At 31.4% G+C, this 23,036-nt stretch overlaps 1 protein-coding gene and 2 pseudogenes across 2 annotated transcripts; 2 read left to right on the top strand and 1 right to left on the bottom strand.

Moving 5' to 3' along the window:
• Nucleotides 1–545: 545 nt before the first annotated feature.
• Nucleotides 546–6,204, bottom strand: NDC1 (NAD(P)H dehydrogenase C1). The gene is made up of 11 exons (XM_007048487.3): nt 6,066–6,204; nt 5,780–5,979; nt 5,243–5,338; nt 4,286–4,352; nt 3,988–4,171; nt 3,543–3,636; nt 3,197–3,409; nt 2,044–2,445; nt 1,746–1,822; nt 894–997; nt 546–799 (listed from the first exon to the last, which is right to left on the bottom strand). Exons 1-11 carry the CDS (start codon nt 6,103–6,105, stop codon nt 660–662), a joined length of 1,617 nt encoding a protein of 538 aa, XP_007048549.3. The 5' UTR covers nt 6,106–6,204; the 3' UTR covers nt 546–659.
• Nucleotides 6,205–11,333: 5,129 nt separating this feature from the next.
• LOC148764501 (protein PELOTA 1 pseudogene) lies at nt 11,334–12,194 on the top strand (annotated as a pseudogene).
• A 4,498-nt stretch (nt 12,195–16,692) lies between these two features.
• On the top strand, nt 16,693–21,148 carry LOC18611961 (uncharacterized; annotated as a pseudogene). Its single transcript, XR_016024254.1, has 4 exons — nt 16,693–17,133; nt 18,184–18,815; nt 19,154–19,669; nt 20,698–21,148. The product of XR_016024254.1 is annotated as an uncharacterized LOC18611961 (transcript).
• Nucleotides 21,149–23,036: the final 1,888 nt, after the last annotated feature.

The following is a 23,036-nucleotide window of genomic DNA, read 5'->3' as shown; positions in this document are numbered from 1 at the left end:
TCAATAACTAAACGTGATTTTCCTGAATTATTACTGACACCCTAAACTTCTCTTTTTTTCCTCCATTGTTAAAGTTTAAGGTTTTAATAGTCGACTCCCTACTTTCTTCCATCTCTCATTTTTTTTTTATTTGATTCAATTTTTCTCTTGATTTTATTTATTTATTATTATTGAATAAAAATTATTTATAAATTATGTGTTACTTATAAATTATTTATTGAACTCTTTTTTTTATAATTTATTATTAATTATAAACTTTATGTTATGTAAAAATCTTTTTTATATTTTCAAAAATTTATTTTAAATAGATAAAAAAATAAAGTTAATTTGTTTTATTTTGAATAAAAAAATTCATAATTAATAAAATATTATTTATTAAATATCTTTTATGGTAATTTTAATTAAAGTTAGAGCTTATATAAATTATTTTGCCAAACAGCTTATCTATGAAAAAAAAAAACTTATAAAAAGTAAATTTACCAAATAACTTTAATTTAATTTTAAAAGCTATTATTTTTCATAAAAACTTTATAATAATTTTTAAATTAAAAAAAAATAAGTCCAACATGCTCTTAATTAATCCATGACGTAGAAGGTGACATTCAATACATGATTCAAATGATGTAATCAGCCTTGCTTCCTAACAGAGTAACAGTGATCTATGAGCCCGAAAGAACCTTTGTTATAGTGCTCTGTACTGATGCAACTGAATCTATGGCGGACTTGGCGAACCAGCTGAGTCCCACCTTAAATCTGTGCTCATCGGTCGGTAATCTGATCAAGTACGCTATTTTCCTTGCTGACATGATGTAAAATTGGTTAAAAACTAAAAATAGAAGAACAAGTAGACATGCAAGAGGATATTGAGAGAAATCAGTGCACAAAAAACTTACCAGCATGACCAATAGCACCTTCTAAGGTTAACCCCTCAATGAAACTTGGTGAAATGGCAGCATCATTTCTCCCCAGGGTCATCATCTCTCCCAGATTCTGGAATCTGGTACCCAAACATGATAGTTTTAGAAAACTTATTCTGGTTCAAGAACTTGAATACAACTTAAGGCAGTACACCAATCTTGAGCATACAAATTGACATAAATGTATGACTATCATCTTCAGTGAACACATGCACCCACTCACACAGATGCTGTCCACCAACAACACATAACTATGTTCCCAAATACTTTACATATTCCACTACACTGGATACAAAGCAGATGTAAAATTGGTGGCTGCAAGGAAAAAAAATACTAACAGAGCATACTATTATTTGCATGCTAAACAACCCAACAATTGAGGGAGCTGAGAGAATGCAATCTAGACTTCCATAACAATTTTAAAATATGTAAAACATCTACCGTCCAAGTATGATTAACTCTTTATCAAAATATCAAACGAAGCAACTGCAGCATGAATTTTGGGACTACATGTTATCAGGAACTTCAGATCACCTTTCACCCCTAATTTTCATATTAGACTTATTTAACAGCATCGAGTATGTCCATACATATGTGAGTACTTTTCATCTTGTGAAAAATTTCAAGGAATCAATTAAACCAGTTAATATGTAAACTTGATGAAGAAGATAAACAATATGCATGCTCCATTGAAATAAAACACTAGCAAACAAGACGAAGAGTAGGAGAAAAGAAAAAGAATATCAAGCTACTGGCTCAGAGAAAAACAGAAAAAACTTCATTGATGCAATTTTAACTTTCGTACTAGTAAGTGACTGAATTTCTAACCTAAATGGCAACAAAGGACGTTGATTAATTGCTGCCCATAGATTCCAACCAGCAAAATCTGCTTGCTGAAAAGCAACCTGAGAATGACAAGCAAGCAAGTCAATCAAACAAAAATTGGGATGATGAAAAAACAAAAATAAGGAAAAATTGATAGGTTGGAGAAGTTGTAGTTCTGGATCCAGTTGAAAACCTAAAGTTGCATTTAGAAAAACAACAAAAGTTTTGACAGGGCTTCAGCAAGCAGTGAAATGGAAATATATTCAAATCTTACAATAAAACTAAAGCATGTAGGTTATACCTGCGCTGTGGCCGGCAGAAGCCTTCCAGTTGGGTCCCTTAGAGCAGAAGAGTCACCAAGTGCAAATATGCGTGGGTGGCCCTTAACTTGGAGAGTTTCATCTGTTTCTGCTTGTCCCCTGGCATTCAAGGGAAGTTCATGGGGTTTGTCACAGGGTTCCAGTTCAGGAAGAAGAGCTTTGGACCCAACTGTCCATAACACCAAATCTGCTTCCAGAATTTGACTTTCTAATCCCCTTTCAGCAGGTTGCAGCTCCAAAACATATTTCTCAGAGTTGCTTTCTGCAATATCCTTTCCTTCTCTTATCCCAGTGGCATCTGCTGAAGCTTCTACATCACTTACTCTCTGTATGCAGCGAACAAAATAACCCAGGAGAAGTTGAACTTTCCTAGATGAAAGAACCTGGTGCCAATAGCACAAAAATTATTAGAAAAAAGTTAAGGCTGCTACAAATACATACTGCCAACATGAGAACTAAAAGCATAAGACAGGATTATAAGAACTCCTAATGTCTAGGGGCACATATCATTGCATGAAGCTCAAAGATCCTATGCCTGATTCTTCGAAATAATATTGTAATCAGAGCATTGCAGAGAGATACGAACACATGTAAACAATGAAAAATCAACTTCTGCTTGAAACTGAAATGATGATGCACTAGCTGCTATTTGAAAGATTTTTACATGTGTTTGCAGAATTTCGCCACCTTCTGTACATATGAATTTAGGAAAGCAAATCAAGTAATATTTCAAATGAAATTATCCCAATGCTAGAAGAATTTAATTTAAAGTTGTAACTTAATAGTATTCAACAACAAGAAGCCTTACTTTGGTTTTATACACCAAAAATATGTCATCAGCAAAAGGCATGCACCAAATAATAGGGTCCTGAATATGCCTCGAAAATTCATCCATTACCAGTGTAAATTAGGTAAAAGCTCAAAGTTGATGCCTGGTATAAGCCCATTTCCATTTGGAAATAATTAATTATCCCTCCTTGGGCATGCAAATGTCACACATTTCCTCTGTAACTCAATTGTTAGCGATACAACCCTCTTTGTTTTTTCTCCAAAACCCGCCAAGGAATTCAATCTAGACCATATCACTTCATATAAAAAAAAAATTAAATGTTCTCCAAAAAGTTAGTGTCTTACTTTTAAGGCAGCTTCCCTATTTCCAGTTGGGGCAGTTGGACAGATTGTGGTTTCAACATTAATAGCCTGTACTATTCCTCTATCTTGTAGTCTCTCTGACACTGTGGCAGCTAACTCCACTCCAGAATAACCACAACCAACTACAGCCACACGAATAAGAGAACCTTTTCCAAAATTCTTCCGCTCCAATGCTCTTAACTTCTTGTCAACCTTCTGCATAAACAGGGGTAACATGTAAAGATGTAAAAACAACGGTAACATGTAAAGATATAAAACTCAGATTTCAGCAAACTAGAACCTAAACCAAGACTCTTTTGAGCCAAGGGGGTAGCTGGAGGGCTCTTACACATGCATCCTCTAGGGTGGAGAATGGCAATGCAAACTCTAATGCACCCGGTACAATATCAAGTTTAGCTTCAGCTCCCAAAGCAAGAACCAACCTGGCTGCCCAAGATAAGATAAAAGAATATCAGATGGGCATTCAAAAAGTACAAGCAACTCAAATAAGAAAGCCCGTGTGTGTGGATGCTAATCAAGAAGACCATTTATGCAAAATTCCTAAATGTTTCCAGAGTTTTGAATTCCAATAGTCTTAGAATCATACAAGACCAATGATACATTTTTTCACACCAAATACCTAGAATATGTATTTCAGTGGCTCTAAGTCAAGAAATCATAGCACAAGAATGGAGGAGAAAGCAACATAGTCAATGAGAAGGGGTCTTTAAGACAAACCTTTACAATTATCATCATAACAATTAGTATTGGTAGTCAGGGTTATAAAATTATACCAGTCATACTCAATGAGAAGGCCACTTTCAAGCAGCACAGTACCCCCGCAACTTGATTGTTTAGGACCATTAGTTCCCCAGTGGTCAGAGGGATGTAATAGTTTTACCCTGTCTTGGAAAAACTCAACACCAGTGTTTGCAAGTAACTCGGAAAATAGAGGTGCAATTTCCCATGCATCTACTTCTGCACCAGAAAATAATTCTACTACAATCAAGCTCTTGCTTTCGTTTGAAAAGAATGTTCAACTAAATTCATTAAGCAAAATTACGTCCTCAGAATTTGATCCAGAAAACAAACCTCCAGATAGAAGCTCATACAACATTGGCTTAAAAACAAATCGTTCAGACTGATCAACTAGAAGCACCTGATCCCATATTCAATGACGTGACGAAATGAGTTGAGAAGGGGAGAAAATGAATTAAGAAACAATGTCTATGTCACCAATATCAATGTTTCAATTCTATCTTCTTTTTACCAGAAAAAAGGGTAATATGACATCACAAAACATTTTTCTTCCCAATACCAACATTTTGAAACGAAACACCTTCGTGGACAGAGCAGTGGTTAAAATCCATAGCATACATATATACACTTTCCTCTATGGAATTACATATGTTTGGACAAAACAGATGAAAAAAATGACTTAAAGGTCTCAAAAGTAAGAAAAATTAATTAAAATGAAAAGATGAAAAGCAATTACATGCAATTCATTAAAAAATTTAAATAAAACCAAAAGAAGGTGGTAATATATGAGGCTTCCTCATTTTGAGGTCTTAAGAAGAGGATATGGAAAATTTTAGTGCTATGAATTGAATTTGAAAATTGCTCTCTTTTTTAATGTTGCTTTAGGAGTTGAAAAGGCATCTTTTCATACAAGCCTTTTGATTATATTTAGGGGATTTTTGTTGCTTAAAGGGTTAAAAAGGCTTCCTTTTGTACAAGCCTTTTTCTTATGACTAGGACATAGGTCATGATAAATGCAAATTTTAGGTTTCGTACATAGAACACCAATAGCTAGTAACATAGATCGACTATGACATATTTTGTGTAATGAAGAAAGCATTGTGAAGAAATTGATTATATTATACATAATCATATATTGATTATAATATAATTGGTTATATTAAATTAAAGAAAAAAGTTCAAGAAACTGTAGTTTTCAGATATCTAATCATATCAGTCAGCATATTATACATACTCTGCAGACTATGTCATTTTAAAAAACAACACAATCAAAATTTAATGTCAACACACCTGAGGTTTCTTGTCGTCTGGCCATACAAGTGATTCTAGCCTTAAAGCAGTGTATAAACCACCAAATCCGCCACCCAATATGCAGACCCTGGGCCTCTATAAACAGAAATTTTGTCATTAACTTACAAAATAATCAGAAAACTCAAATCTCTTGCACTTTTTTCATGTGATATTGAGTTGACGCAGGTGGACAATTTTATTGTTTCATGCCCAATGCTGCTAGTATTAGAGGTTTTTTGCACGATTACTTAATTGTGTCGGGTTCATGTCGCCACTATATTTAAAGATATAGATACTTTAACTTTGACATGACACGATTATGACAGGATCTTTGCAAGTTAACCGGTCTTTATACTAAACTTTTTCAGTATTAATTGGAATGGTTTTTGTCAAACTGAGTTATTAGGAACTTCGACTGGCCCTTCCTTCCTTAGTCCATAGTTTATCGAAGTGGAGTATTATTCCCAACGCAATAGAGCAACAACGATAGAAAATGGGATTTGAATAAATTCCTAAGGTTAAAGGAAGGGGCCAAACCTTGTTATGAGGCCATGAGAAAATACGAGGCGTTTCATCAGCTTGGGATATTTCTGTTAAAGCTCCTCCGGCCTTGCCCCCCGTAGCGGCTGAAGCAAAACTGCAAGTCCTGAACTTCGATAGACCGGAGGGTCCAACCCTCAATCTCGTCGAATAACCAGGAAATAGTTGATTCCATTTCTTTCCCCCGCCAAAAATTCCTAATTGCAAAGAAACACACCATTTCTTGCCAAATCAGATAGTGCAAAGCAAAACGAAAAGAGGGGTAGAGAAATAAAGAGAGTACTGTTGAAAGGCAGGAGTGAAGCTGAAGCAACGAACGCCATTGAACATTGAACAAAGGCAAGTGGTTAGTTAAGCAGAAATGGGGGTTAGTCTTTCTGTTTTCAACGGCTGCTTTTGGTGACACGCCGCAAGCACACCTGGTGACACGCTACAAGCACACCCAAAACGTCACTCGGCTGCTGTTGGACGCTGTGGTACGTGTTTGGACTTTGGATGGATTTGGGCAAGAGGCAATATCCACTAGTACTAAAATGCAGTTGAGATTTTATATTTGGTTGATCCATGTATATTAAAATTTGATGCTCTAAAATTAAATTAAATTAAATCATATATATATATATATGAAAATTAATAAAAAACAAAAATGATATGTATAAATTTTGATTTAAATATTTTTACTACTTTTTAATAGTAGATGCCACGTGACCCTCGTATCCGATCCTTTATCTATTCTCATACGATTTTTATCTGACTTGCTTTCTTTTTTTCTTTTCAACTTCATAATGTAACTGGATTGCCTCCTACATAATTTTTTTATCTTATAAGTTATTTTTATTATTAAAATTAGTATTATAAATACACCCGAATATTTAACTTTTTAATTAATATATGATCTCTTACTTAAAAAATAATATTCAAATCTTTTTTTTTCAAATCCATAATTTATATTTTATTCATTTATTATTGCTATGTAACTAAATAAGGTAACGAATTTAATTAAATTTATCAACAAATACAAAAATGTACAAAACCAAAGTAAAAAACATGCAAAAGTATAATCTAATAAGGATTAGTACTTGAAGTTTGAGTCTATGGAAAGGTATATATAATGTTCTTAAATAAGTCTTTATTTTGTTATTACATTCAATCAAATTACTATATTTTTATTTTAAATCAAATAGATATTTTGATTAAAATAATTAATTAACTGTCATCAGTTCAAATATCAGTTGTTATTTTTTATATCACGTGGCGTTGATGTTGCACTAATATGATGTTAATGTGAAATATAAAAAAAAATCATATAGTTATATCATCGTGTCATGTTAACATGTTATGTCATCATATCATGTTAACATGTTAATGCCATATAATATAAAATGACAAGTCACATTTTAACTAACAACATTTAGTCAACTATTATTCATAAGGGTCTATTTGACTAAAAATAAAAGTACGCATGCTTGGTTAAACACGATAAAAGAATAAAATTTATTTGAATTTTTTGGATTTTTTTAGATATTGTGCTCTTAGCATAATACCTAAAAAAACCCATGAACTATATAAAAAAATTCAAATAATTGTTTATTCTTCTATTATGTCTAATCAAACACTTAATATTTTTATTTTGAATTAAATACACTCTTACAATTAAGGATCGACTAATTATCGTTAATCAACATGAGACCTATCATTTTATATCATGTAATGTTAATGTGATATGTTAACTTTGCCATAACAAATGGGTAATGTAACATGACAATGTGATTACGTAGCAATCTAGCCTTTAAGTATAACAAGTTAGCACCACATGATATTAAAAATGACATGTATTATTTTGATTAACGGTATCCTGTTAACCATTAATTATAAGAACTTATTTGATTCAAAATAAAAATATAAAAATAATAAAAAATAAAAAATTTATTAAAATTTTCTTAAATAATTAACAAAATTCAAAATATTATACCTTATGAAAATTATACTAAATTGTAAAGGAGAAATTTATTAAGTTCCATAATAGGTGGCTTTTTTATCGCTTAAAAGCAATCTCGGTAAATGTAATGGCTAGGGATGGCAATGAGTGCCTTTTAATAGGGTATCCACGGATATCCGACTTGATTATATAAGGTTATGATACTTTATACTCGAAGTACATGTTTGGATTGTAATTTTACTATCCGCATCGAGTTCGGGTAAGGTTTAAGTAACACCCTTTGAGTACTTGATACTCAAACCTGATTATATATTATATAGCATATAATAAATATTTAAATATGTGCAATTTCATTGATGTTAGGAATCAAACCCATGCATGGACGAGAATTACTCTAAACCCTTTCCAACTTTCATTCATAATATACTATTATTAGTCAAAGTATTAATGATATGTCACTAATATATTTAAATAATAAAATTATTAAGTTATTAGTTATGTTTAAATAATATCATATGACAAGGAATAAACTTACTGTTATATACATACATATGATTATGTGTTAAAGTCATGGAATATGTAATTATAGGTTATATATTTTAAATGATATAAGTTATATTTTTTTAATAGATATAAGTTATATGTTAATAATAATATATGATTAATAAATATCATATATATTAATATTATAATTATTTCACCTATAGTATATAGTATTATTTTGCCTAGTAAACCTATATCCTACATATATATAGCTTACATTAATAGGTTATAAATATTAATATATTTAATTTATATATAAACATTACTGTTTAATTATTATGATAAAATAATTTATTAGTTATTGTTACTATATAAACAAAATTTGTAATTTACAAAAATTATAACTTATAAACTTATTAGCATTGCATTTATACCCATGTCAATAGAACATGTTAAAGTATTGCTATTAAGTGAAAATGATTATTAACAACTTTTCATTTATATGTACAAATAAGAATATAATATAGATAATAACTATAACTTATAATTTATTTGAGATATTTGTTTTTGGTGATTCAAGTTGTTATTTGATATATTAATTTTTGGTTATTTAAATTTAAATTTTATTATTTGTTTACTTTTATAAATTTAATTATTACTAAATTATATGAATGTAAAACATAATTTATTATTGTATACAGGTTCGGGGTTTATGTTCGGGTAATTAGATATCCATGAATAGTTTGATAATTTTTTTAAATAATTGGATTTCTAAACAGGTTCAGTTAATTATCGAATAGTAGGATGGTAATAGAGTTCGGGTTTGGATAGTAAATTCTAAAAGTATTCATATAGTTATAAGGTCTGGGTAATTTATTTATTATTAGGGTTCGAATTTGAGTATTTCAAAATTAATAAGTACATCCTTGCATGAGAACTTCAATTTTTTCCCTTTTTTGAATATTAAAATAAAAAAATAATACTCAAATAATCTCTTGAACTATTTTAAAAAATTTAAATAAATTTTTATTTTTTTATTACGTTTAATTAAGCTTTTATATTTTTATTTTGAATCAAAACCCTTATCACTAATGACAATTAGTCAATATACCACTTGTTATTTTATATCTACATAGTACTAACATGATTATAATCTCATATCATATTATTATCAATTATGATATGTTAGCATATGAAGTCAGTTTTACAAGACATTGAATGACAAATAATTTTTTTACTAAGTCAATTATTAGTCATAATGATTTATTTGACTCAAAATAAAACTATAAGAGAGTATTTGATTTAAAATAAAAATATAAAAACTTGATTAAATACAATAAAAGTATAAGAATTTATTTGAATTTTCTTAAATAGTTTAGAGATTTTTTAAATATTATACTTAAAATAAATAAAGTAAATAAAATTAAATTATTTACTCTTAAAATAAAAAGAAAGTGTTATTAATATATATGCATAAATGTCTATTATGTCACGATCCAAGAATTCATAGTAGGTTAAGCAACTCAGACAGATCAAACCACCTAGCCAAGACACAATAATATAATCTAAATTGAACTATTATATTTGATTATGTATTTTTAGATTTGTATGTAAATTAAATTGAATCAAATCACATAAAGTTGGTAAATATTACCTTTACGGTTAATACGGCCTTTATTAATCTCGGTTTATTGTCAAATTTATTGATATCGGTTTATTGTCAAAGACTCAATTATACAGTTTAATTTCCGATTCAAGGTATACTTTCTTCGATTCTGATTGTTTTTAGTTCAAACCTGTTTTTCATTAGATCATTTCTAATAAAAACTTCACTAACAATTACAACCTTTAGTTTCGAGACATAACTACTCCATGAACTCAAAATTAATCCTTTTCTTTTTTTTTTCAGTTTAAAGATTACATATATGATCAATAGCAACTTAAGTAATTAAATCAAACAAATTAATTTTCATAAAAAATAATTAAGTACATAACACAATAATAACTCTATCCTTTCACCAAGATAGTTTTGACAGAAGGTTTGTTGATAGTAAACCAGCTGATCTGAGAGCAGCTTCTCCATTCCTCCAGTTGGCGATCTGCATTCAAGTTAAGTTAAGATGTGAACAAGTGCAGGGCATAAAAGAAAATTGACAAGATATGAACCTCCACAGCCAGGGAGAGGGCTTACCTCTGCTACTTTGGTGCCAAAATGATTTTCAATTTTGGACATTATCACCGGTCCATATCACCACAGAGTAAGTTAAACACGGCTCCTGTAAATCAAATAGAAATAAATACATCTAAATAATTTGTTCTTCCGCAAGCAATTGGTTTGCTGCTTGAATCAATAACAAGTCTGGCTTCTTACTGATACATTCAAGTGTGAGTGCACTTCACCCTCAAATTATAACCAAGTTGATGACACACACACACACACACACACACACACAAGTTATAACACAAAACAACTAGTGAATGACACCAAAATGCACATGTTGTCTAACAAAAATCAAAGCATAGGAACATCAAGAAAAAGCTTTACATTTTAGAATTACATATGTGGCCACCAGTCAGGCTTATCAAGCATCAGGAAGCAGTAATTAACACTTCTAATGAGAGATGAAATGAAATTCAATTGCCAGTATTAAACTTTTAAACAAGAAGCAAGCGTCAACATTTCTCCACATACTATCTCAACATTTCTTTATCTTGAGATTGTTGGAAAGATGTACCTTAAAGTACTTAATTAATAAGGATCAATCAGGTGCCCAATAACATTGGAAAATGAAATGAAATTGGTGCTCCATGCTACTGTTATAGAAGAAGCCTATACCTGGAAACTGTTCAGAATGAAGCTTGACCATGAGTTCTTTTTTTCTTCCCTTCTAATACCGAGAACAAAGAGCAGTATAAATTCTAAATTCCATCAACATCATAAACATGCAAACAAGCAAAACAAAGGTTACCTCAGCCAGCATATGATCCGCCTCATCAAACACGAGAATCTTCACACAACTCACAACCGCCGACATCCACTTCTTAATAGTGCCAGGAGTACCAATAACCACTTGAGCTGTGATCGGCGGCCGTTTGGTAATCGGTATATAATCACTACTATTCATTGGAATGGCACATTTTGAAGTTATCCCGGTATGTTTCCCCATCTTCCTAAGAACTTCCAAATTCTGCGAAGAAGCCCAATTTTTAGCCAATAAAGAAACTCTGGGACTCGGATGCCATTGACACTTTGCGTCAAGGTTCTGAAAAAGCATCAGGAGCCGACCTAACCGTGGTACTCTTGCAACAAGGGTCGGCTCAAGTTTTTCTGATTGGACTCAAGGTCACAACCCCTGCAAAGATTGAGGCTTCAAAAAGCAACAATAAAACCGCCTCAAACAAGTTGTTTGAAAAGGTTTTTCAGGCTTTTGTAAAGCATGTGGATTTCAACACCATTCGTTGTGTTGTGTTAGGAAGCCCTGATTCTACGAAAGAAGAGTTTCGAGGTTATTTGTTCCAGGAAGCACAAAGATTGAAGATGGCATCGATAGAGGAAAACAAGTCACGATTTGTAATGGTAAATTTAGGGAACAAGAATAGTTTGAACGAGGTTTTGCTTTGCATGACAACGAAGTGATGGCATTGATTAAAGATACGAAAGCTGTGATGGAAATCAGGGCTTACAAGGAGTTTTCGGACTTGTTATTGACTGATTCGGATCGTGCATGTTATGGGCCAAGGAGCGTGGAAACTGCAAACGAGATGATTGCAATTGAGACCCTTTTGTTTACGGATGATTTGCTTAGGAATAAAGAGATTGCGTTGAGGAAAAAATATATGGAATTAGTGAAATCTGTGAAGAGAGCAGGAGGGAACGCGTTTCTGTTCTCGTCTATGCATGTTTCAGGAGAGCAATTGGCGCAGTCGACTGGTATTGCCGCCATTCTGAAGTTTCTATTGCCTCATCTTGATGAACTTGTACTTCGATAGGATTTATTTGCCATATTTTTCTTGTTTTATTTTATTTAGTTGGAATTTGGTTTTTTTATCTTTTTGGGAAAATTGAGATTTCTTATTTTGACCTGAACTGATGGCAATATCTTACTCTATTTATTGAAAAAGTTAATATTAAGTGCTTGTTTTTTTTTTTTTTTTTACTTTTGTCACCTTATTTATCTCTTAAAAAGTAGAAATAGGATTTTAGGAAGCTCTTAAAAATATTTTTAAAAAGTATTTTTTTTAAAGAACAAATTCAAAAAAAAAATAAAAGAACTTCATAAAAAGCTCTTTAGAGTTTTTCTTCTCTTCTTTTAAAAACAAATTCACTTGACTAAAAAGTTTACAATCCATAGATTAAAAGCATGTTTGGCTTGATTTTTTTAAATAAGATTTTAGGAAGCTCTTAAAAATATTTTAAAAAAGTATTTTTTTTTAAAGAACAAATTCTAAAAAAAAATGAAAGATCTTCATAAAAAGCTCTTTAGAGTTTTTTCTTCCCTTCTTTTAGAAACAAGTTCACTTGATTAAAAAGTTTACAAGCCATAGATTAAGAGCCTGTTTGGCTCGATTTTTTTAGTTTAAAAGATATTATGAAAAATAATATCTTTTAAACTTAAACTAAAATTGTTTAGTAAATTTACTTTTATAAATTTTTTTTATATAGATAAGTTGTTTGATAAAACAATTTATATAAATTTTAATTTTGATTTAAATTACCATAAAGATATTTAATAACTTTCTATTAATTACGAATTCATTTTTTTTCTAATAGTCTTTATAGAGAAAGGTAAAAGAGAGGAGATTGCGATTTGCATTGGAGAAGAGTAATTTGCAGAGGAAGGGAAATCGATTGAGAGAGGAGTATTCTAGAAAAGGTAATGTTGGTATTATTCTTAATAGATGAGGATTTTTTCGAACAAGAAGAAAAATTCTCTTAAAAAGTTGACGTTTTATTAAAAGAAAAGAAGAAAAAGTTCCTCTTTCGATATCATGCCCTTTTATTGGATCATGATCAATGCGAAGACTTAATGGACATAGCCAACAAGGCCCACACAAGCCTACAAACTTGTACATATCTCGCATGAAATTCATATCTACTTATCTCTCTAAATTCAACATTCATATCTTAAATACAAGTTTTATATTCCATTCATCATAACCAACTATCACACTAAAATTCCACATAATCACATTGTAACTAAATAACCTTTCGTCATATTTGAACATATCGGTGCCCATGTCTATGAACAACAAAAAAGGACACTCAAAGCAGACAAAACAGAACAAGACAATGGAGCTCATTTGGTTAGGTGTTGGTGCAGCTAGTGAATGCCTTTAAATCCTTACCAAGATTGTCGAAAGAGGAATAAGGAAAAAGAATCATTTTTTTATTAAAAGTATGAGATAAGTATCAATACACTAGAAAACAAGTCTTGGGACTTTATTCAAAATTTGTACGCTTTGGTGTTTTTTTTCATTTCAAAACTTTATCACACTTGATCTAATCACACAACTTAATAAATATCCAAATTTCTAACACGTTCATACAACTTTAAAGTAATGAAAAACTTATAACAATATAAATTAGATCGTCTAAGCATCATGATTAAAATTTAGTGCACTAGTGGAGCAAGTTAAGAAGCATAGAATACAAACACATCACACATGATGAATGGCCAACCCATATAGTCATTGTACTCCGACCTACTGACTCTAATATAGTTTGTGCCATCCTCCGACCACAAGGCTAGCGCCATTTACCCCACTTTCCCTCATAAGTTAAGGTGGTCTTATTGTGCTCAATAGTTAGCAAAACTGCTACTATCTCAGGTCTTTACTTAAGTGCTTCACATCAAAAACATTTTTCCCACAAAGTTCCATATCCAACATGAACAAAGAGAGTATATTCATACTAGATATAATATTTCATAAAGTAAATTGATCATAGCACCATATATGCTATCAACATTTAATAGCTCTCAAACAAGTTAATAATACTTCCAATATAAATATAATTGAAAGCAAAACATACAACACAAAGAACTCGTTTCCCATGCACATTTTTTAAATCATTGATCATAACATGATAAAAATGTTGTTTACATTTATCAAAAACAATTTAAATGCATATCCCCACCTTTTATACTTTCTTGCCAAAACCAATACCAACTAGCTTAGTTCCCTTAACTTAAACCTTGGAGCTTCAAGAGAACCTAAACAATTTAACTCATAAAATCAACTATAAATCAACATTTTTAAACCACAACTCCAACTAGTAATCCAACACCCCTAAAACCGCAATCCAAATTAAGTTTTGTAGTATCAATTGAACCTATAATTATCAATAAATAATAATAATCTCAAATATATTATAAAAATAAAATCTATAATTCTAATAATTATATACTAGCTAAATTACATGATAACCTAATATTTAATCTACATTCCTAGTCCAATTTACAAACCCATTAAATTGTCTACTCAAATTTAATATTTCCTTACCTTGGTGAGCTTGGAAGTGTAAAAATTAGCAAAACCTCAATGAGCTGATCTTGGAGTTGGAAACCAATTAAAAACTCAAACCCTAAAAAAAAAAAAAATCTACAAATTAAAGAAAATATTTGATAGTTGAAACCCATGAATAAAGGAGCTAGAATATGAAAATCTTTATCTTGATTTAGCTTTAAAATTAGAGGTTTGAAGTTTAGGGTTTTGTTAATAGAAAAGACTAGAGAAATGAAGAAGATAATCAGATATGGGAAGAAAAGAAGGAAAAAAAGAACTTTCTAAAATATGAGAAAAAAAGAACTTTTTAGAAAATGTTTAGGTGATTGGCTTTAAAGAAAAAGAAAAAGAAAAAAATAAGGCTTATCAAGGAAGCTTGATTTCTTTACCTTTTGAAAAGTCAAATATGCTTGTGTATTATTTAAAAATAATTAATTACTTTCTATTATTTAGAGGTAATTAAACATATTGTCTTCTTTCCATTATTTAAGGGTAATTAAGTACTTAGACTTTAAAACCTATTTCACTATGCTTTTTTAAACTTATTTATATCTTAAAAATAAAAATCAAACCAAAGAGGAGCTTTCTATTCTCTTCTTTTACAAACAAGTCAGCATTTTAGAAAATATCTCTCTCTTAGTCGAACTCCTTCTCCTCTCCCTCTCTTTGCCAATCACCCTTTTTCATCACAAATCATGATCTCCTTCTCCTCTACCTCTATCTACAAAGAATATTAAAAAAATAAAAATAAAAGACCCAACAATAGAATAGAAAAATTTTAATATTTTTTTTTATTTTTACAAGGATTAAAAGAAAAAAAGACTCAAAATTCAAAGTTGTATTCAAGTACTATTTAAAGGTTTTCTATCTTCTTCATCAAAAAGGATTTTAATGTCAAATACATCGTTTCCTCTTTTTTTTCTTTCTTGGGGAATTGAAGCATCATAGCCCAATTGATTGGTATATCAACAAAAATCTAATATTATTACTACTATACAAAGTTTGAAAGTTATTTCATTTCTATATGAATTTCTTTTATTTTAATATCTGAAATCGTATATAAGCTTGAAGCAGACTTTTTCCGCTTTGATTTATTAGATGATTGAAAATGACATAAATTCTTTTTATAGTAATTTTAATCAAACTTAGAGTTTATATAATTTATCTTACCAAGCAGCTTATCAAATGGTTTTAACTTAATTTTAAAAGTTATTATTTCTTATAAAAACTTCATAATAGCTTTTAAGCTAAAAAAACAATTAAGCCAAATAGGCTCAAAATTTAAAATATGCTCCAAAAGCATAAACCTAAAATGTTTAGTATTAAATATTTAGTATCACTCACCAAGATAAGGTCTAAATTACCCTTTAATCCATGTTACCACTCTTACCGTTATGTATCTATAAATGTTGAGATTTCACATTGGAGCTTTTCTTGAGGCATTTTTTTTTTAGATTTCGTAATTTCAAAATAATGATTTTTTTTAAAGATCTTCTTAAAATCTTGTTTGATCCAATCTCTACCTTTAAAAGGTAAATAAGTTAAAAAAATTCAAGTCAAATACTAACTAGGCATTTTGATGGAAGAAGAAAATTAAGCATAATAGAGTGATACTTAGGCAATGTATTTGGATAAATATATATATTTTTAAACAAAATTAGAGATTGTTTTTAATAGATATACAAATAGTATGATTTAATGTATTAGTATATTTATGAGAGTACGCATTGCCATTCCTTGTGTATGACCTTCTATATAACACAAGTGCTGCAAATTAAAAGAATCGACCTTGGGATGTGTTGTAAGTTTTTCACGTGAAAGAGATAGCTGTTATGAGATTTGACCTTAAAACGGATCGTATCATTAAATACTGGATCGCAATTGACAAACAACCTTCTTAATAAAGATAAAAACGTCCTTGTCCTTGCCATGAAAGACAACATGGCAATGGTTAAATCGGCTAACTAAAAGAGAAAGAAAGGAAGGAAGAGTCTTTAAATTTATCTTGAACGCAAAGCAAACTCCGTGAGCTATCTCAAAATGCCAATTCCCGTTACCCCGCCACCACTCTCAAAGATGGAACGTCCAGCCGACGCGCATGCCCCCTTCTTTTTTCTTCCTCAGTGAGCATGAACCTCAACAATTCACAGTCCTAGCAGCAATACAGACATGGGTTTTTCCTGTTGGTTTCTCGTTCTCGGTCTTTTGCAACAGTTTTTTGGTTTGAATTGTGCTCAATTATTGATGCATGGTGAGTCTACTACCAACTATGTTTCTGCCATAGGGGACCCCGGAATGGAAAACCCAAATGTCAGAGTTGCTTTGGAAGCTTGGAATTTCTGCAACGAAGTGGGCTTTGAAGCTCCTAACATGGGTAGCCCCCGCTGGGCTGACTGTGCTGATCTTGACTGTTCTTCGAACACTGGTTCTTTCTCATTCTCGTTATTTATTTGATCCAAATGAGCTTTAAAGTGGTTGTTTCTTTGTGAATCTGTTTCTTAATTCTTTTAGCACTTAAGCTTGCTACCTTGTATGTTGTGTATTTAAATTTGCCGCACTTGTTAAGGTGATACCACTTCTTGAAAATTTGGAGAGACTAATGCATTGAATGAAAAAACATTTCCGAAAATAGAAATCTAATTAACCTTAATGTGCCTATAGGCACCTGTTAAGTGGTATAAAGCTACGTCATCAACTATGTGCTTGTATTATAGTGGCAAATCAACTTGCCAATTCACCCAGAGTGTTAAAGCAATAAAAGCCAATTTGACTATCCACGATTGAAATATATAGTGCATACCTGAATTCCTACTGATGAATATTGCTTGTTTGATCATAAAGCAAGATGGTTTTGTATTATAGGTTGAAAAAATGGCAATGTACTGTTTTTATGATGCTGTGCATGCAAATAACTGTTATGATTCGATGTCTTGCATTGGAATTTTTTATTTTTGTAGGTTTTAAGTCTTTAAAGGTTTCTTATCTGATCTTTGAGAGTTTACAGGAAATTTTGTTGGAGGCACGTCTAGGTTCCTTGATCTTTTATCCAAACTACTCTGCTTTCCCCTTTTCTGTTAATTCTTTCATTCTTTATAACCTTGTGAGCAAATTGAGTTCTTTGATTCAAATCAGTTCTGACACACAACCATAAAGCTTGTCCAATCATGTAGCATTATTCCAATTCTGTCCACAATCTATTTGTCATTGATCTTAAAGTTAGCGATAGGATTTGAAGAATCTTTGGGAATCCTAATTTAAAAGGCTGTATATTTATCTTTCACAATGCCACTGCATCCAGTTTCATTGTCATCTTGTTAATTAAATAAGCAAATGAAGAATATGTTAAGGTCCTATATCCACATGTCTCACTCAAACTCAAAATTTTTTATCTGTTTGGCATAAAACTGTAAAAGATAGAATTACATATCCTTTTCAAACGTTGACCATCTTACTGGCCTTCTGTTGTGATCATCAGGTCATCTGGGTGACGGCCTTGTTAATGATGGAAGGCAGTGCAGAGTACTTCACCAAGTGAACGACTCTGACAACAGCTTAAGAGCTGGTGATAAGTTTCCTATAATGGGTTTTGAGTCTTACACTGACCCTGACCTGTTTGCAAAGGAGAAAGAACTGTATCTTGGATCTTTGTGTGAGGTACCGGAATCCCCAAATCCCTGGCAATTTTGGATGATTATGGTTAAAAATGGAAACTTTGACAAAAATACTACTCTTTGTCCTGAGAATGGGCAAAAAGTAAGTAAAATAGTAACAGACAGAAACTTTCCCTGTTTTGGTGAGGGATGTATGAATCAGCCACTTGTTTACCATAAGTATTCAATATTGGATTCCTTTGATGGCCAGAAGGTTTATTTAACTGGAGAATTTTATGGAACATATGACCTTGATGCCAACTTGAGTGAAGGTATGGGAAACAACTCCTTTTTTTCAGTCTCATGGAAGAAGAATATAAGCACAGGGAGTTGGATTTTTTCTCACAGGTTGACAACATCTACTAAATATCCCTGGCTTATGTTATATTTACGTTCAGATGCAACAGATGGATTTAATGGTGGTTATCACTATAATGGACGCGGCATTATGAAAAAGGTTTGTTGGCTGCATATACTTTGAATAATAGACACTTGTATGTGAGAGTTTTCTTTGAACATGCTTGCTGCTTAGATGATACTGTTCATACTTAGAATTGAAAATAGAAGCCTTAATTTGCTTATTCTTGTAAATTTATGAATTTTTCATAGAGATCATAGGCAGATATTTTCCTTTCATCTTTAACCTTCCTAGAGACAAAGAAGCATGTGTTTTCATTTATCCTAATTGCTTCACTTTCTGCTGAAGGGGCCGTCTCTCCTTTTTCCTGTCTATGTATCTGTTGAAAGCCTTAGTTTCAGAAACATGATCTGTTTTTGTTACCTTCAATCTCTCAGTTGCCAGAATCTCCAAATTTTTTGGTTAGGCTGACACTTGATATCAAACTTGGAGGAGGACCCAACAGTCAATTTTATCTACTTGACATAGGAAGCTGTTGGAAAAACAATGGAGAACCATGTGATGGTGATGTTCTGACAGATGTGACTAGATACAGTGAGATGATAATTAATCCAGCAACTACAAGTTGGTGCCGTGCAGATAACTTGGTTTTCTGCCCACCTTACCATATCAGCCCTACCGGCAAGATGATATATAGAAATGAGACAGCTCAGTTTCCATATTCTGCATATCATCTATATTGCAGCCCAGGAAATGCCAAATATCTGGAGGAACCATATGATATTTGTGATCCATATAGCAATCCACAATCACAAGAGTTGGTGCAAATTCTTCCACATCCTGAATGGGCTGTACATGGCTATCCTGAAAAGCAAGGAGATGGATGGATTGGGGACTCAAGAACTTGGGAGCTTGATGTGGGTGCTCTCTCAAGCCGTTTATACTTCTACCAGGTATTCTTGTTGTTTTAGCAGAGCATTTTCATGAAATCAGTTCAAAAAATGGTCAAATGCCTTGTTTCCTTCTGTCTTTGTTGGTGGGCTCCCACTTTGGGGCATGGAATTTCTGCCTTAGAATTCTTTCAAGCATATTGAGTTTTACCTTTGGATGAGAACAAACTATAAAGATAGACTCACTTTCTCCATGTCAGTATCTATCTAAATTGTGCAAATTGATTCAAGTTCTTGAAAAATTTTAAGCCCAATTTAATTTGTAGAAGTTACTTATGAATGGGTACTTAGACAATAACTCAATTGATCTTGCATTTATTTAGTTTTCACAGAAAGCAAGAGGATTTTCTCTTTCTTTCTTTTCAAAAACAAACAGTTTAAAGATTTGCATTGCCTCGCTTTCTATAGTAGACCCTCAATGTTGGCTTATCCAGTTAAACAGGGTCCACAAGGCTCATACTGGCATGGACCCTGTCAAAGACCCTAATCTTCGAAAGATAGGCTGGAGTGGACAATACCATCCCACAGTAGGAAGTGGAAGACATATATTACACTAGTGCAGAGCCTGCTTGCAGTCACAAGGCCAAGGCTCTCAAACATGGGCAGACATCCTTTAGAATGTGATTTTAGAGTGGTCGATTCCAACCTCCACAAATTAGCTAAGAAACGTGTTATTGACATCCTGCTATAACATGCTAGCATGCTAGCATGTGAATATTCTTGAAATTTCAATATGAACCCTTCAACTATTAAGTTTGTTTTAAGGTGAAAAGAAATTGTAGTGCAAATGCAATTACAAAGTTTAAAGGTGAACAGAAATTGGAGTGCAAATGCAATTACAAAGGACAATAACTACTACTCTAGATTTTAATGTGAGTAGTTCACCTAGTCAACTCTTTGGAATATACAATTTTTGGTTTCAGCTTTCATTGATAATACGTTTCCTGCACAGTGCTCTTGGATATCGTTATTGTTATTTGATGTTTTCTATGGAGTGATGAAAAATGCTATATTGCTGCTATGTTTCTCAGGATCCAGGAACAAAACCTGCAAGGCGCATCTGGACTTCACTCAATGTTGGTACAGAAATATATGTGAGCCCCACAGGAGAGACTGCAGAATGGACTGTAAGTGATTTTGATGTGCTTGTTCCAGAAGTTATGAAAACGAAGGTGATAGCTCATACTAACTCTTAAACATTTCTTTAAGTGATGGTTGATGAAGAATCAACTTATGCCAGTACAGCATAATGAATACATGAAATGTATTTAAAAGCTCTATGGACAATTTATCAAAAAAGAAAAAGATCTCTACAGACAATATTGACTCACATTTTTCTTTTGTTTGCACAACTGAAATATTCTTTATTTTTTGCTGTATCATTGATTGGGACATTGGTCTCTCATTTTCCCTATTTTAGTCAATCCTTCAATGTGTAAGCATGTAATTATAAAAGCTGAAGGTTATTGGTCTTTGGTTGTTTCTTATTTCCCTATTTCCTTACTAAAGTAGAATTAATTTAACATTTTTTATTTTATTTGCATCTTTGTATGTATTATAGGATACTAGAGTAGTGCCCCGCTTCGCGTGGGTATTGAATTTTTTATTAAAAATAATTTAAAATTACATAATATTATAAATAAAAATAATAATAATAATTAAAGAGAAATAATTTGAAATTTAAAAATACTATAAATAATAGTTATAATGATAATTTAAAGATAATTATTTAAAAATTTTTTTAATATTTTCTCTTCTCTTATTAAGCTAATTTTTTTTAAATAATTTTTTTCGAAAACATTTGATTTTTTATATCTTAATATATGCTAATGTTGATATAATCATATTTGGGTAATTACATGATTCTAATAGTGAAATCAAATTCATATTGAGAAAATATAATATTTTAAAAGTAATTATTGATAAGCTACATAATTGATACAATAAATTATTAAAATAAAATGAATATTTTTTAAAAGTCAAAATAAAATGAATATTAATTATGCTTATTAAATTTTTTTTAGTTTTAATGATGAAATTTTCTAGATGATATTCAATTTTAATTAATACCCTTTTTATCTCATGCCTTTAAAATTATTTAAAATTAATCCACCCTCTAATTCCTATCATGTCTTATTAAAAATTAAAAATTCGTTTCACGTCAAACTTGGATGAAATCTACAAATATCCACCAAAAAATTTTATTTTTATATTATATTTTGTAAGAAATATATATTTCTTAATACATGGAAACACCGTTAGCTTCAATTTCCTGTGAACCAAAACACCATCACTCAATGTGGGAAAAACTTCTTCTGAAGTTAAAGAGAAAAAATCTCCTGTTGACACTCCTAATGCAATCGGCCTCACAAAAACCATCTCAATATTCTTTTTAAATCAATTATTTTAAATTAACCACATATCAATAGAAGAAGCCACAAACATGGCCAAGTGTGGAAGCCCGGTTGGGGCTTCCTTTTACTTATGTTATAGATTTTCCTTTCTTTACATAATCTTTTTTTATTGTCTTTTTACTTTACTTGCACTCTAAGAAAATTTAAGATTAGAATATTTTCTTATTTTCTTATTTTCTTATTTACTTTACTTGCGTCACAAGTAGGTTTAGGATGAGTTATTTTTATAAATAATCCTTTTAGGCTTCATTGTTAAACTAAACAAGGTCTTCTTGATTCCATTCTTTTGAGACATTTTATTTTTCATGATATTAGAGCAAGTTCCTAACCTGGTTCTTTTCTTTCCAGCCATGACAATGATCTGGTTGTGGTAGAGTGATGTCTTTTCCTTATGATTTTTTTTCTGTCGGTTGCTTCGGCACCGTACGTGATTTGTTCTCCGTCGGCTGTTTCGATTTCGCAAGTGATTTGTTGACAGCTTCAGCACAACACATGATTTGTCAGCTGCTTTGGCGTCGCACATGATTTGTTATACTATCGATTGACCATTGGATGATGATTCTGATAATTTCCAGGGATAGCCACTCTTATATTGTGTTTCGTATAATTTGATACGTCTTACTATGCATGCAATATATTCTGACAAGTTGGTTATTCGTATACATTTAAGATATAAATGAGTTTATGCTTCAAGGAGCAATTGAGGTAAAGTATGTGGCTCTAATTCGAATTTAGTAAATCTACATTAGTCATAATTTTGGATTTGCAGTTGGGTGAGCAACTAAGGTCAGGTTTGATATACATTCCAAATGGAATGATTCGGTGTTTTTTTTTTTTTCAAAAAAAAGGGATTAAATTTCGATTTGTATGTCTATCATACGTGATATAAGTTCAAGAATAGCCATTTGCTATTCAAGAAGGTTTGGTGCCAGTTGTGAATACGCAAAATATTGCAA

This window comes from Theobroma cacao, chromosome 1 (genome assembly GCF_053813885.1).
Source record: "Theobroma cacao isolate CCN51 chromosome 1, ASM5381388v1, whole genome shotgun sequence".
Classification (NCBI taxonomy): Eukaryota; Viridiplantae; Streptophyta; class Magnoliopsida; order Malvales; family Malvaceae; genus Theobroma; species Theobroma cacao.
The sequence above is the reverse complement of the archived record's forward strand: the minus strand, read 5'-3'. Positions and strand labels throughout refer to the sequence as shown.